The sequence below is a fragment of the Salmo salar genome, chromosome ssa07 (genome assembly GCF_905237065.1).
Source record: "Salmo salar chromosome ssa07, Ssal_v3.1, whole genome shotgun sequence".
NCBI lineage: Eukaryota > Metazoa > Chordata > Actinopteri > Salmoniformes > Salmonidae > Salmo > Salmo salar.
Genome location: NC_059448.1, coordinates 16,243,595 through 16,259,376, shown reverse-complemented (window position 1 = coordinate 16,259,376; position 15,782 = coordinate 16,243,595). Strand labels below are relative to the sequence as shown.

At 42.5% G+C, this 15,782-nt stretch overlaps 2 protein-coding genes across 4 annotated transcripts; both read right to left on the bottom strand.

The window, feature by feature from the left end:
• Nucleotides 1–143: 143 nt before the first annotated feature.
• Nucleotides 144–15,273, bottom strand: LOC106608636 (excitatory amino acid transporter 3). Of its 3 annotated transcripts, XM_045721598.1 has the most exons (13): nucleotides 14,825–15,165; nucleotides 13,324–13,397; nucleotides 6,927–7,067; nucleotides 6,646–6,738; nucleotides 6,431–6,545; nucleotides 6,148–6,190; nucleotides 5,827–5,937; nucleotides 5,225–5,409; nucleotides 3,849–3,956; nucleotides 3,200–3,322; nucleotides 2,793–2,987; nucleotides 2,320–2,454; nucleotides 144–1,985 (listed from the first exon to the last, which is right to left on the bottom strand). In XM_045721598.1, exons 2-13 carry the CDS (start codon nucleotides 13,355–13,357, stop codon nucleotides 1,751–1,753), a joined length of 1,518 nt encoding a protein of 505 aa, XP_045577554.1. In that variant the 5' UTR covers nucleotides 13,358–13,397; nucleotides 14,825–15,165; the 3' UTR covers nucleotides 144–1,750. The 3 variants fall into 3 exon arrangements, with proteins under 3 accessions (XP_045577554.1, XP_014062180.1, XP_045577555.1); XM_014206705.2 differs by lacking the exon at nucleotides 13,324–13,397 and having other exon boundaries at nucleotides 14,825–15,273; XM_045721599.1 differs by lacking the exons at nucleotides 3,200–3,322; nucleotides 13,324–13,397 and having other exon boundaries at nucleotides 14,825–15,273.
• Nucleotides 9,733–13,316, bottom strand: LOC123743740 (uncharacterized). Its single transcript, XM_045721602.1, has 3 exons — nucleotides 12,550–13,316; nucleotides 12,400–12,470; nucleotides 9,733–12,144 (listed from the first exon to the last, which is right to left on the bottom strand). Exons 1-3 carry the CDS (start codon nucleotides 12,742–12,744, stop codon nucleotides 11,559–11,561), a joined length of 852 nt encoding a protein of 283 aa, XP_045577558.1. The 5' UTR covers nucleotides 12,745–13,316; the 3' UTR covers nucleotides 9,733–11,558.
• Nucleotides 15,274–15,782: the final 509 nt, after the last annotated feature.

The following is a 15,782-nucleotide window of genomic DNA, read 5'->3' as shown; positions in this document are numbered from 1 at the left end:
TAAGGTTTCATGATTGAGGTTAGAAGATGTACTAACTGCATTCAATTGAATTCCTGGATTCTACTGCTGGGTCTGCCAAAACATTGCTTCAGAGGCCCCACAATTCTTTGTTTCTCTGACAAACAAACATGAAGCTTTTAAAGTTAGCGTTTATCAGAAAGCCTTTATTGTCAAGACAATCCTTATTAAAAAGTCATCCATCCTCTTTAGCAATTCATTATGAAAATATTTCACAGTATTCAATTAAACTCAAATCTCGTTAGTGTGCCCATCAACTCTACTTTCTTAAAGGCTATTGGTCACTTGAAAAAGACATTCAGCAGGTCTATGTTCATTACAAGTTTCCCACTGTATTTATTTGTAATATTGCTTCATGCAATAAAATTACATGGATGAATGATATAAAGTTAATGAATAAGATGTTTGGCACATATTGTAAAGCTTAAGAACATTAACTTTCACCAACAAATATACATGACTATTTAAAGAACAATCTCAGCTAAAGCTCCACACATACAAACCAATTATATTTATTTCAACTTGCTTTTATTAACTTTTTTTTTCTCGCTTTCAGGCCCACGGGGAAGGGGTGGTACGGGGGTCTCTGGATGTTGTTGGGGGATGGGGGGGGACTGATAGACAACCTCTGTTGCTGGGTGAGATGGGAAGGGATGGGAGGCATGGTTTCTGAGTGGGGAGGGCTAGATGGGGTGGGAGGCATGGTTTCTGAGTGGGGAGGGCTAGATGGGATGGGAGGCATGGTTTCTGAGTGGGGAGGGCTGATGGGTGGGAGGCATGGTTTCTGAGTGGGGAGGGCTAGATGGGATGGGAGGCATGGTTTCTGAGTGGGGAGGGCTAGATGGGATGGGAGGCATGGTTTCTGAGTGGGGAGGGCTAGATGGGGTGGGAGGCATGCTTTCTGAGTGGGGAGGGAGAATGCGGGCGGGTGGGTGGAATGGGTTGGGGTTGTCTTTGTATCTGACCCCCCCAGAACAAAAATGGACAAAACGAAATAAAAAGTCACACACAAAATAATTTGCAAAGAGTAGTCATCTTCTGAAGAGCAAACAAAGTCTGTTTGAGTCTTTGCAATATACAGTGTATTGAACATCAAGAATAGTTATTTCTTCTTCCATGCTATTTTTTGCAATACATATGCACAGCTCAGTCTGGCCATATATTATTTCAGTTACACCCACGCGCTGTAGGTATGAATTTCAAAAGCTCTGGCTCTTGTAGTCCCCTTTGTTCCCTCTATGTAAAAACAATAGCAAAAGTATTGATTCATTCAAAAGTGACTGTGTACATTGTCGGCACTATGTCAACATAACAATGGAAGCTCTTTTGGTAAAAGAGAGCATGGGTTCATCCCAAAGGGCACCTCATTCTCTACAGTGCACGACTAGTGCACTACTTTAGACCAGGGCCTATTTAGGCAATAGGGTGTCATTTCAGATACAGCCCAGCTCATTTTAAGGGCTGCTGAGGATTTTCACTTGTGGTTAAAAAACATACTGATCATCGGGGACAGTGCTGGAAAGAGAATCAAGATAGAACAGATGGTGGTGGCTGATATTGCTACAGATGTAGGATCTTAATTTGAGCCAGTGTGCTACAGCAGGAAAATAATCCTCCAGCAGTAATCCTGCATCAACAGGAAATGTTGGTCACAGAACTAGAACCAGGCAACAAACAGAACCAGGCTAAACATCTAGCAGCATTGGCACTTCTTTGCTCCCCCCCCTTCCTCCTAAAACTGGGAGGTCTCAGTGAAAGAGATGGCGTCGGTTTTGTCGACGGTGAAGCCGCCGTTGACATAGGACTTCTTCTCACACTCCTCGTTGTCCAGCGTGGTCCCCAGGGCGAAAGGGTTAGTCACGACCGAGGTGCCGTCCATCCTCTCCAGCTCCCGCATGGACAGCTTCTGAACAATGCCAGCTCCGTAGGCATCTCCCAGCACGTTGATCATGGTGCGGAAGCGGTCTCTGAAATGGCGAGTGAACATTGTCCGTTGATAATCAGTTAAAGACACTGTAGACTTTGCAATACGACGTCATCCTACACTGCGGGTCAACTTCCAGTTTACAGTCATCAACAACAATGTAACCTGCCAAGACCATCCCTCCTGGGCATTGTTTAAGGGATGGCACAAATTGGGAAGAGAATGTAGTGGCAGTCTTGGCAGATTTATGTTTTTGTTGTCTCCACTGTGTATGGTGATGGTGTGTTGCTGGGTCTACCTTTAAAACGTCACACCATTGGATTAATCACTAAAACAATATTTTATGTTGACAATATTTCACTCAAGGTATTACTCACAGCAGCCAATCCACAGCAATAATTAAAGTGACATCATTTGCCGGTAGTCCAACGGCAGTCAGCACAATCACCATGGTAACAAAGCCAGCGTTAGGTACACCGGCGGCTCCGATGCTGGCTACTGTTGCTGTTACACTGAAATCAGAGGAAACAGTAAGTTACCATTGTTACAATTGACATCATTTTACATGATTAGGTCTGTAACTTGACGATTGATACATGATACTAACATACATACTGCCATGACCTATTTCAACTGATTATGATTGAGTTTCCAGTGTGAAGTAAGTTTTGCCACGCACAAATCCATTTCTCCTTACATCACTCAGTGGCGTAGACATTCTGAGCAGCTGAAGTCGGAGACCGCCAAAGACTTTCCGTCTGATTAGAAATATGCCATGACACTTTCACCTGCCCAAAATGAGTACATCGAATACACAATCTCCTGTCAACCCAAGGTGTTGGGGACTTGCCTGATGGTGACAATCTGACCCACGTCAAGATCATAGTCGTTGAGCTGGGCAATGAAGATGGCAGCGACGGCCTCGTAGAGAGCTGTACCGTCCATGTTGATGGTGGCGCCCACGGGCAACACGAAGCGGGTGATCCTCTTGTCGATCCGGAGGTTCTCTTCGGCACAGCGGAAGGTGACGGGCAGGGTGGCAGAGCTAGAGGGAGGTAGCATTTAGGTTAAAGAAGGATGGATGGATGATTGGACAGGTAGGTGGATAATTGGACGGATGGATGGAAGAACGGACAGATGGATGGATTGGATAGATGTATTAAATGAATGGACAAATAAATAGATATGTCAGCGTTTACTGCTATGCTTTGCTATATACAACATAATGTATGATCCCCAATAGTGACCGAGGCTTACCTGGAAGAGATCATGAGAGCAGTGACCAGTGCCTGAGCCATCCCCAAGGCAAAGGTATACGGATTCTTCCTCACAATGACAAAGTAGATCAGTGGCAAAAAAACAGTAGAGTGGATAGCTAGGCTGAGGAGAAAAGTAAAACATTACAAAAAAGTGTTTGATTTTGACTCACTGTAAGAAATATCTGACTAATCCCTGGGGGTTAACTGGGGACTAAAACTCTTCTCCAGGTTATAATAACAGAATAAACAGGGCTGGGTATCAAAAGGCACCCTGTTTCCTTTATAGTCCTCTACTCTTTGACCACGACACATAGGCCTCTGGTCAACAGTAGTGCACTATATAGGGAACAGAGTGCTATTTAGGACACACAGGACAGCGTACCCCCCCCCAGACTCTGGATAATCATTTTCCTGGTCACCCAGAGACATAATTCTGTCCAGGAAATTTACAGTTGGACAGGCATTCGCTAAAGGCCTCATTACTGCATCTGCAGGTTGAGCAGTTTTAAATGTCCTTGGTTCTTATCTGTGCCGGGACAGAGATGGCATTTTACAGTATCTTTGCAAGAATACTGGACCCTAATGCCAGCTATAAATCTACCAATGTTGTGGAGAGAGAGAGAGAGAGAATGCTGGTTTAGGCTCACCCACTCAAAACTGTCACCATGTACATGCCCAACTTCCTGAAGATTTCCCAGTCTTCTACCTCGATGATCTTGGCAGCGATGAGGAAGAGTATCCCCACTGGCATATAGCTGTAATAATAACAATGGTTATGTTAATGCTATCAACATTTCCATCACCTCCACCACTGGAATAGCATTGAATACTACAGTACATTCATATAATAGCATAGAAAATAGCTAATGTGAACTACAAGATTCTAAAGATTTGTAGTGTAGCTAAGTGAGATGGAGGGTGAATTTTAAAATGAAAAAAATGGTATTCGTAAAGATAGCCTGTAGACTACACTGTACTTATGCCGCGTTCACATGCTAGTCAAAACTAGAAAACACTGGTTGTAGTTATACACGTGCCGTGTTCAACCAGTTAGCAAGTCGGAAATGTCCAAGTTCCAACTAGCATGTGAACTCAGCAATACATACCATATGATAATCTGGACTAGCCTCGTGGTGGCCTGTAGTTACATACCACATGATAATCTGAACTAGCCTCGTGGTGGCCTGTAGTTACATACCACATGATAATCTGGACTAGCCTCGTGGTGGCCTGTAGTTACATACCACATGATAATCTGAACTAGCCTCGTGGTGGCCTGTAGTTACATACCACATGATAATCTGGACTAGCCTCGTGGTGGCCTGAAGTTACATACCACATGATAATCTGAACTAGCCTCGTGGTGGCCTGTAGTTACATACCACATGATAATCTGAACTAGCCTCGTGGTGGCCTGTAGTTACATACCACATGATAATCTGAACTAGCCTCGTGGTGGCCTGTAGTTACATACCACATGATAATCTGAACTAGCCTCGTGGTGGCCTGAAGTTACATACCACATGATAATCTGAACTAGCCTCGTGGTGGCCTGAAGTTACATACCACATGATAATCTGAACTAGCCTCGTGGTGGCCTGAAGTTACATACCACATGATAATCTGAACTAGCCTCGTGGTGGCCTGTAGTTACATACCACATGATAATCTGAACTAGCCTTGTGGTGGCCTGTAGTTACATACCACATGATAATCTGAACTAGCCTCGTGGTGGCCTGTAGTTACATACCACATGATAATAGAACTAGCCTTGTGGTGGCATGTAGTTACATACCACATGATAATCTGAACTAGCCTCGTGGTGGCCTGTAGTTACATACCACATGATAATCTGAACTAGCCTCATGGTGGCCTGTAGTTACATACCACATGATAATAGAACTAGCCTCATGGTGGCCTGTAGTTACATACCACATGATAATAGAACTAGCCTCGTGGTGGCCTGTAGTTACATACCACATGATAATCTGAACTAGCCTCGTGGTGGCCTGTAGTTACATACCACATGATAATCTGAACTAGCCTCATGGTGGCCTCGTTTAAAGCATCAAAGAACTCCAGCAGGATGCGTCCCCTTTCACCCATCTTGCCGATGACGAGACCAAACGCCACACAGAACACGATGAGGCCCAGCACGTTGAGCCCATCAGAATATGACCCGACTATTATATAGTCCTTGCTGATGTTCTACAGAGAGGAGAAATAAGGAAGCAAGTATAAAAATAGAAAGAGATTTTGGTCAAAACATCCACAGGTGAAGTACTGTGTTTCAGTGGGCTCGTCATTTTCTTGTGCTTTTTCCTCAGATCACAACATATTGACCCCTGTCCACACAGTGGCATTATAATGTTCTACAAGTTGATCTGTGGTCATAGCCATCACACTCGATGTGGGTAGCCAGGTGTAGACGCACTAAGGCTCATCTGAAAAAAAGACACTGAAATGGACACATTTTCATACCACAAAAGATTGTGATTGGATAGATAGACATCTGATGAACTCTAAACAAGTAAGAAAAGAAGACCGGGCTTGCCAGCTTCGGTCCTATCAAATCACAGCTCTTGACACACAGGCGGATAAACATATGGAAACAGTAACACCTACCTCTGGGGGAAGAATGGTTGCCATGACAGTGGTAGAGAGAGGAGGGAACATTGTGGTTGTAGTGTTCTCCTTCACTTTAGAGGGTTCCAACTCTTTGCGCATTGTCTTGTACTGGTTCAATTGAAATAGTAACATTTCACATGGTTATATTTGAATGTAGATCATGTTTTCTCCTCAAAGAGCAGTGATTGTATAGCCTGCCCCAGATTCGTTTGTGCCGTCTTGACAGTTCTCATAAGAGTTGACAAGGCAGCACAAACAGATCTGGGACCAGGCTAGTGACCGTAAGCTTGAATGTACAAATCAGACAACGACTCTTACCTGTTGGAAACAAGCCTGCACTATGTTTTCAGGAAACATGTTTCTGTGGATCGAATAGGACATATGTTGAGATGCCAACAACGTGAGCCAAATGTGGAAATGTTATTCACTGTATCTCTGACTGATGTAGAATGGGCTTTTTATAGAAATTCTATTAAATTAAATATCATATTCATTTATTTGATTGCTAAATTGGTTCGGTTCGGCCACCCCTCCCCTCCCTCAAACTAACTTTGCCACCGCTGCTGAAAATAATTATAGGAGAAACACTGGAAGCCGTCACCTGACAAGATCCAGTAGTGTGTCGACAGTGTTGACGTTTTGTGTGACCTCTGTCCTGTCGATGTTTTCTGCCTTCTGAGAGACACCAGGTTTGATGGTTATCACCAATGCAATACCTGAAAAACATGTTCACCATCACTCAATAGTCAAATGTCATTCTTCATAACAAATGGGGGAACAGCTGAAAGGGAGTGAGACCAGGCGCTTTTAACTCACCCAAAAGGACTGCAATGATGGTGGTGGTTAAGTAATAAACCACAGCCCTCAAACCTATCTTTCCGGAAACATCCGAATCCAGGGCGGCCACTCCTGTGAACACAAACAAGACCTGTTCACCCAAAGGAAGCATGTCTGTCAACAAGTCCTCTCAATGACTAGGACTATTTTAGTTGTCTTTGACTAAGATATCTGTGCGCATTCTCTGATGGCCCCCTTCATTAAACATAATGCAGAGTGACTGAAATAGAGCTGTTGAGATACAATTCATCCCAAGTGACCTGTTATCATGCTGGAGATGATGAGGGGCAGGATGACCAGCTTGAGCATCCGCATCAGGATATCTCCCGGGAATCCAAAATACTGCTTATCGAGGTGGGAAAGGGAGGCATATTCCCTAACCAACACCCCAAGGCCTATCCCTGAGAGAGAGAGACAGAGAGAGAGATGAATAAGGTTAGTTTACGAAGGTTTGTTCAATACGGGTTGGTCCCGTGTGGCTCAGTTGGTAGAGCATGGTGTTTGCAATGCTAGGGTTGTGGGTTCGATTCCCACGGGGGACCAGTACGGAGAAAAAAATGTATGAAATGTATGCATTCACTACTGTAAGTCGCTCTGGATAAGAGCGTCTGCTAAATGACGTAAATGTAATACATCACAAGTTTAGTTCCCAGTTCCCACACTACCCATTCACTGAATATGAAGCATTTTCACTGTGGAAATGTAGTGGGAGAGAGGGAGATATAATGATGACAAAAGGAACAACATTGGTATTCGACCTGCATGCCATGTCAAATTAAAATGTAAATGTCGCTATTATTTAAGAGCTGCCAAGTAGAATACCACAGTATTATGACTATGTGACTTTCTCGTTTTTAGTTTATGGGCAAGGTGTTACATAACTTTTGCTTTGCACAGGGTTTCATGACAGGGGTTTAAGGTTGTGACATTGAGAAATACACTATGTGACGTTTATGGGATGGAGGGGGGGTTCGCCCATAAACGTCACATACAGTGTATTTCTCTGATCCACTTTCATCCTCCTCACCCTGTGTGTTATCAACCACTACAAGCCACCATAAAACAACCCTGTGAAAGGTTGGGAAAAGTGGTGACACAGCGAATTGTAACTAAATAGGTTACATCATTCCTAATTCTAAAATAAACCCTCATGATATACTGTACTGTATAGAAGTTGTTCCACACCGGTGGTGGTGGTGGTGGCAATACATTTTTTTTTAAAGTTATTTATTTATTTTACCAGGTAAGTTGATAATGGTGGTGGTGATTGTGGTAATGGTGGCAAGGTTGTAAGGGCTCCGCGTTGCGTCGTGCCTAAGAACAGCCCTTAGCCGTGGTATATTGGCCATATACTACACCTCCTCAGGCCTTAATGCTTAAGTAATTACCATTTTGCCATGCAATTTCTATCTGGTAATTTATGGAAAATAATGTTATTCCTTCAAAATGGTGAATCACAATCTCCACTGAGTTTTCATGGTTTCATTAAAAAGATGAGTCAGCACATTTCTTGAGATCTGGGTCTGTATTCACAGAGTTTTGTATTTTAGATAATAATAAATAAGAGTATATGGATATGGAGGGGACCTGATCCTAGATCAGCACTCCTAGTCAGACTATTTATGAATACAGGCCCTATGGAGAGTAAAATCTTACAGCATGCCACAATAGGACAGTTATTGGCATATTCGCAAAGCTAAATTACTTACGGTTATGAATTAAACATACAAGACGACGTCCAACAATCCCGCCCATGTAATAACTTAAGTACAGAACTGGCATGGAAGGGGCTGCCTTGCTACTAGAGAGTAAGCATGGCCAGCAACAGAGGCCACATTGTGTAGTAGTGAACTTTTATGTGCACTGTAAAGCCATTACCGTGATTTTGACAGTAGCTTACAAGCAGCTCTGTGGCAAGTAAAATTCTGTATTTCATATTACAGTACAGCTACTGTAATATAAATATGGTATTGAAGAATGTACTGTGTAAATGCTACTGTAATCGGAATGAATGGATGAATTAAAAAAATTCATTGAGGAGAGCGGTTTGTATTTCACAGTATTTTACTGTAATTATATGGGATTAGTGCAAGCAGGTTGGCTGCTCAGCAATCTGGTCTCAGAGCATTTTGTATCATTCTGTACGTAAATCCGGGACACTCCATTTAGTATGATATGTTACGTTTTGTATGGTATGCATTCATTTGTGGAAGTCCATCACCCATTTCGTATGATATATATGTTACGAACTACAATTCATATTATTTGTTAAAGATTTGTAAAAAGTACAATGTGTTACGAATTTGAAAAACGTATGATATGTTATGAATTAGGTTAGGGGAAGGGTTAGCTAACATGCTAAGTATACTGAACAAAAATAAACGCAACAAGCAACAATTTCACTGAGTTACACTTCATATAAGGAAATCAGTCAATTGAAATAGATTCATTATGCCCTAATCTATTGATTTCACATGACTGGGCAGGGGGGAAGCCATGGGTTGGCCTGGGAGGGCATAGGCCCTCCCACTGTGGAGCCAGGCCCACCCACTGGGGAGCCAGGCCCAGCCAAACAGAATGAGTTTTTCCCCACAAAATGGCTTTATTACAGACAGAAATACTCAGTTTCATTAGCTGTCCAGGCTGATCTCAGACAATCTCGCAGGTTAAGAAGCCAGATGTGGCGGTACTGGTCTGCGGTTGTGAAGCCGGTTGGATGTACTGCCAAATTCTCTAAAACAACGGTGGAGGCGGCTTTTGATAGAAAAATGAACATTACATTCTCTGGCAACAGCTCTGGTGGACATTACTGCAGTCAGCATGCCAATTGTACGCTCCCTCAAAACTTGGCCTTTTATTGCCCCCAGCACAAGGTGCACCTGTGTAATGATCATGCTGTTTAATCAGCTTCTTGATATGCCACACCTGTCAGGTGGATGGATTATCTTGGCAAAGGAGAAATGCTCACTAACAGGGATGTAAACAAATTTGTGCACAACATTTTAGATAAATAAGCTTTTTGTGCATGTGGAACATTTCTGGGATCTTTTATTTCAGCCCATGAAACATGGGACCAACACTTTACATGTTGCGTTTATATTTTTGTTCAGTATAGTTGCAAAGTAGCTAAAAAGTATTAAATAGTTGCTAATTAGCAAAAAAATTATAAAGTTGTCCGTGATGAGATTTGAAAATAGCTCAAACATATAACGCAAAAGTCTAGCAACCTGAAGGTTGCGAGTTCGTATCATGCTAGACGCTGGCATTATACGCCCATCCTTCCACCCCGACCAAACACCCTCCTTTCGTTTTTGCCTTTTGGTAGCCATCTGTGTTATATAACTATACCAAAACGTAACATATCATACTAAATGGAGTGTCTCAAATTTACGTACAGAATTTATGTACAGAAAAATAAGAAATGCTGTGAGACCAGGTTGGGCTGCTAGGTAAAGTGTTTACAAACATTGCAGCATATTAATAAATATTTGCACTTCTAGAGGCGTTACAAAGGCTTCCAAACAAGCAGCAACTACATGGCAAAACACACCAAAAGGAAATGACAAAATGCTAATTTAAAATACCATGCACCCACTAGGGGTCAAAAGGTTTTTGGCGCTCCAACAATAGGGTACGGTACTGTTTTCTGTGGAGTGGAATTACAGTACCATTCAAAATACAGCAATTATTTTACTGTTAATAATACAAATAATTACCATATAACTTAGTTTTCCATTACAGTGTGACATCTGATGGTGGAACTGTTTGTCTGTTTAAGGCATTACATGGCAAACAAACCAAATTACTGACTGACAGAGTGCCCATCTCAGTATGTAATCCAAATGAGCTGTTGACTCTCTGTGGTCACTCAAGATTCCATGACACTTTCTAAAGAATAGAGGTGTTAATTAAAGTAATATTCTGCAATTTTGAGGATGAAATTCATTAACAATCAGAACACTCAATCTTAGTCGAAGGAGGTGCTAATGAACATTGTTCAGTGCCTCTGTGTTCAGTTTCTTCCAAATGTAATGGTATTGTGAGCTTCCATAGTTTCCTGGTCGATGTAGAGCTCAGAAAAAGGTGGTTGGTGGCAGTACGTCGTGACAACTTTACTGTCACCAAACACACAAAGGTGTGTAGAATGGACCTTTGGTCAGAGCATGGGGCAAACCAGTGTAAATGAACATGTGTTTATTTGCTAGCAGCAAAATAATAATGTGTTTATCTACGACATGTATCAATCATTTGTGTTGTAGTGAATATCAGTTTGTGTGGAGCTTGTATTGGCTTTAATTAGGCAATGAGTAACAAGGGTGGGGGAAAAATCAAGTAAACACAGAATAGTGAGAATGCAAGATTGCATACAATGTTACAGAGGTGTAATTGATTAACTGAACTGTTGAACATTTGCTGAAATACATTTTTTTTTAAACAAACCTATTCTACTGTAGATTTCTTCACAAGAACGTCAATACTTATTTTTCATAAAACCACTAAACTTGGCACCCATGCAGGGGATCCAATCAGGTGCGAGATAGACACTTCTGCAAGTAGTGGTAAAAATAAAAGTGGTCAACCTTCTCCCTTATAGTTTTTGAAACCTGAAGATCTTTATATATCATTTCAACTAGGATGTCCTCCTGTGCACAGATAACAAAGTCACACCAGCTACAACCTGTGAGAAGGATTTGACCTGGTACCTGCCAGTAGTAAGCATGAGATCTCTTCAACTTCAGCTCTCCATTCTGTATCTTCAGGTATCTACATTTGGGCACTTGACCTCTAAGAGTCCAAAGTGTAGTCTCACACTGGGATCAAATATGATTCCATCTGGAGAGGATCCTAACCACGGAGCATCTGGGTGCACTACGAAGCCACACGGAAAGAAGTTAACATTCTTTAGTGTGCAGTACTCCTGTACAGCCACTGGCTCCATGGCTAGCCCCCTCTTCATCTCCATGGTCTGCATACCAGATCCCTTGAACATCCGCTAGGTGGTCAGCTGAGGTCTCTCCCCGGACATGGCAAACCTCTCGGAAACGAGAGGATGTTATTCTCGTTTTCCTGAGCCGATGCCATTCCGGGCTGCTGCTCTGCTCCCTTGTAGCAACCTCGACTTTGTGTGACGTCTCGTAGGTTGTCTCTAACGCCTTGAGGTGGAACTGCTCCTGATGGCTAAGGATGTAAGCACACTGGGAAGACTGAATCCTGTAGCCATCTAATGGAAGTATTGGTGGAGAAGGGGCATCGGCAATCTTCACAATTTCACGGGTCTTTAGCTGTGGAAGCTGATAGGACAGAACACTGCCGGCTTGCACTGGCCCAAAGGCGGACTCAACCAGGGGCACGTCAGCTGACATTTCCATTGTTGTCACAAGAGGGGCAGTAAGTGGAGGAAAGTTGGCATACGTTTCTGAGACGCGGAGAAGGTCCATGTCAGGCATGTATCCATTGAGTGCTTTGTAGAGAGAACTTCTGCAAAACATTTTAAAACCTTAACATCAGGTTGGAGAGATTACTATGACAAAGACTCATGTAACTTTTTCAGAAACAGCACAAGCCCAAAAGTTCAAATAAAATGATAGATGATATATTTCCCCCCAGTCTTTGTCCCAAACATTTGTCATTACATCGTAAAGACGCCACTGTTTAGGCTTATCATCTGGATACAAGAACAATCACAAGAAAATGTTTTCTAAAATGTTTCCATTCTAGAAACCTCCAACTTACCTTATTCCATCAGCACACGAGTTAGTAGGTTTACGGAACTCTATCCCATCAACCGGACCTGGTTTCACACCCTAATTAACAAGGATTTACTGTTTCATAGGCTGAATAATTTTCAGGTGCATTTTTTTTCATGGATATTGATAGACTCACAAGTGTTCTTGGCTTGTGCCAACGCTGTTCTGTGTCTGTGCAGCTGTGAACTGGTGGTGCAGCAGGAATGTTTTGTTGAGAGTAGTGCGCTGTCTGGTAAAGAAGGGCCACCAGATGTTTGCACATAGCACTTCCTGCAACACAGGAGCAGTGGCTTTGGACCACTATCACTGGTACGGAGTGCTTTAACACCATCTGTGAAGATATGTGTGACTAGGGGCTCATTTAACTATACAGGAATAGATTATGTCTCAGTAACACAATTACCAAACAATGCATCAACAGATCTTTACCAAATAATCTGTTAAATGGGCAATTCCAAATTGGGATTGGGACCCATCTTAAATATCTATCTACTGATAAGATTAAACGTTGACACTGTCTCCAACACATTTTGACCATGATGACAGTGTCTCACAGGAGATGTTTAACAAGGTCCCTAGTAGCTATATAACCTTTCCCTACTCGCATGCTGTGCGGCGTTTCACTCTTCCTCATGGAGCTGTGACAGGCAGCCCTCGCGGTGATCTCCCCTGTCAATGTATCTTTGTTAGATACTGTGTAGAAGACATGAATGACAATTATTTGTAGCTAGCAGATATAGCTAGCAAGCATAACTTAACCAAGCTAACGAAAATACACACATTCTCAGGTAGATTCTGTCAACGTTACATCATTTCACGAAGTAACTAGCTAGCTACAGTTAATAGTTAAATTAGCTAGCTAATGATTGTAGCTAGCTAACGTTAAATCTGTCACTGACTTGGTACTCACCTTCATAGTTGTCTATGTAGCTTCCTATATTCATCTTGAACCCCTTTCATTCTTGCTAGCTGGAGTCTCGGAGGCTGATTTAACAATTCGATGTACATCATTAATATTAATTTGAGGCAAGTCCTGAAGACACCTAGTAAAAAAACGGCGACATAGTGGTAGTAACGTTATATCGTCGATAACTAACTCTCCTCTCCATGGCAACTGTTACAATGTTATTATAAATGACAATGTTTTTTTTCCAAGAAAGTTCAATAAAAAATGGAATAGGTTATCTATTCGGTCAGGTTTATGTGTTTACATTCTGAAACTAGTGGGTAACTGCATAAGTAGAAATTGCATTATCCTTGTGGAGGGCCCTTCAAAGTCAGCATTTATCATTTAATGGTTTGACAGCCTTTTAAACACAATACTGCCACTAAGCCAAAGTCCATTTAGTCCATAAAATCATAAATGTTCAACCAAGCAAGCACAACAAAATGGTTACAGGGCAGGACAATTCAGTGATGGGCCCTAAAAATCAGTGGGCTGTTTTTTCCAAATTGTGCGGTACAGGGGCAGGACCAAGTTTGGGAAACCCTGCTATATGGAATCCTTGGTACGTCCCTACCTTAAACCCTAAACTTAACACCTAACCTTATCATAACCATAACCAACTTTTCAACTTCAATGGGGGGGTAGGGACGTCCCAAGGATTCAAAATCGCAAAGACTGATGCAGAATAACTGACTGACTGGACTGAAGGAGCCAGTGGAGTGGGTCAGTTCAGTCTAGTTCCGTTTGACTGGGGCAGTGAGACAGGCTCTGGGAGGCAGCACAGCATACAACAGTGCAGGGAACCCTGTCTCTGTAGGAGACTGGGCATCAGCGTAGCAGTGGCAGAGACTGCTGTGCACATCCATATAATGAACAGTCACACAGAAACACACATTATGACTAGCCACAGTCACACACACACACACACACTGTTCTGTTCGCATCCATCTTTGAACATCCTCACAGCTGCATGCACACACAGGTGCACACACGCAGCATGCACAAGGCAACATTATGCACACACAACAAATACACCCATGCATGCACATTACTACTCCCATTGGGCGGCGCACAGCGTCGTCTGGGTTTGGCCGGGCTAGTCCGTCATTGTAAATAAGAATTTGTTCTTAACTGACTTGCCTAGTTAAATAAAGGTTAAATCTTTTTAACTATTCTCATCAGCCAGTCCCCCAGCCCTACACATCCTTATAGGACCAAGACAGGCTTCTGGATGACTCTAAACCTGGACTGCAGCAGTGGAAAACATCAGGAGAGATTACAAATGTGTCAAAATAGACAAAAAGGAGAGAGGGAGTGGGAAAAGGGGGCGGGTGCACTGACAGAGCAAGGAGAGAGAGCGGAGACAGACAGGCAGCTACGCGGGAGTGTGTGACATCAAGCAGGGCTTCTTCACACTAAGCAGAGTGCAGACAATAGGGTTAGGGGGGGCTTCACTTTCACTTACCTAACAGCACCGACACAATGGTCGCAATCAGCAACCAGTTCCTCTTCAGTAAGCCTTTGAGGTCCCAGCCCCTGTGTTCTTTCATCTTGTCCACTGGCAGCGGTTTCCTTTAGCCCCCACAATAGATGGCACAATGGAAGTCGGACACAAAAGGATCCACGTATCGGGCGGCCAGCTGACAGATGTAAGCAGGCAGTAGAGGCCAGTAGCTGTATACGCTCCAGCTATAACTACCTAAACAGAAGATGCAGCTCTCCCGCCTGGCCGTCCGTTGTTTCTAATGGAGAGGGAGAAAAACGCCCCCTGCGTGTGTCGCTCTGTGTGTGTGTGAGGCAGAAAGTATGTGTGACAGAGAATGCGATCGATCAGCAGGTTACCTCCAACCCACCACCATTCCACACACACACCCCGTACCTCCCTCACAGACACACGAAGGCTCCATTCCCAGAATACACTGCCACCTACTGTGTCTTTAGACACCTAATCATTACTCTATCTAACACCAAAAGGCATTCTTCAAGAATATATAACACAAGACCCATAGCTAAAAATAAAATGACGAATTAACAGTTCTTTACAATTACCAAGTTCATTATTTTACGATAAAAATAAACATTCTGTATTTCACAGGTAGATATACTGTATACTGAAGAATGTTATGAAATGATAAGGACAGAAGAATGTTTAGAAATTGCTTATGTTCTAAATGTTTAATTAGAACAGCATTAACTAATCCAAATTACAGTTAATTTTATACAGAATTTGTAGATGTTCAATATATTACATTTAAATCATTCCAAAATTAGTTATTAGAACTATAATATTTATAAAATCTAATCAACAAAACGTATTAAAAAAAAACAGAATGCATGCATTAATATCCTCCCCATATCACCCCATATAAACCTGGGTGCTAGTCTGTCCACTGTGGGGCTGTTGTGGAGTATGCTCGGGTTAC

Excerpts from the sequence above, each read along its gene's own strand:
- LOC123743740 (XM_045721602.1), bottom strand. The coding sequence starts at position 12,744 with ATGGTGTTAAAGCACTCCGTACCAGTGATAGTGGTCCAAAGCCACTGC. Across the intron at positions 12,471-12,549 it reads GGCACAAGCCAAGAACACTT|GGTGTGAAACCAGGTCCGGT; the intron begins GTGAGTCTATCA and ends CTTGTTAATTAG. Across the intron at positions 12,145-12,399 it reads TCGTGTGCTGATGGAATAAG|AAGTTCTCTCTACAAAGCAC; the intron begins GTAAGTTGGAGG and ends AATGTTTTGCAG.
- LOC106608636 (XM_014206705.2), bottom strand. The coding sequence starts at position 14,909 with ATGAAAGAACACAGGGGCTGGGACCTCAAAGGCTTACTGAAGAGGAAC. Across the intron at positions 3,957-5,224 it reads CTAGTTCAGATTATCATGTG|CTATATGCCAGTGGGGATAC; the intron begins GTATGTAACTAC and ends TTATTATTACAG. Across the intron at positions 1,986-2,319 it reads ATTGCTGTGGATTGGCTGCT|AGACCGCTTCCGCACCATGA; the intron begins GTGAGTAATACC and ends TCGCCATTTCAG.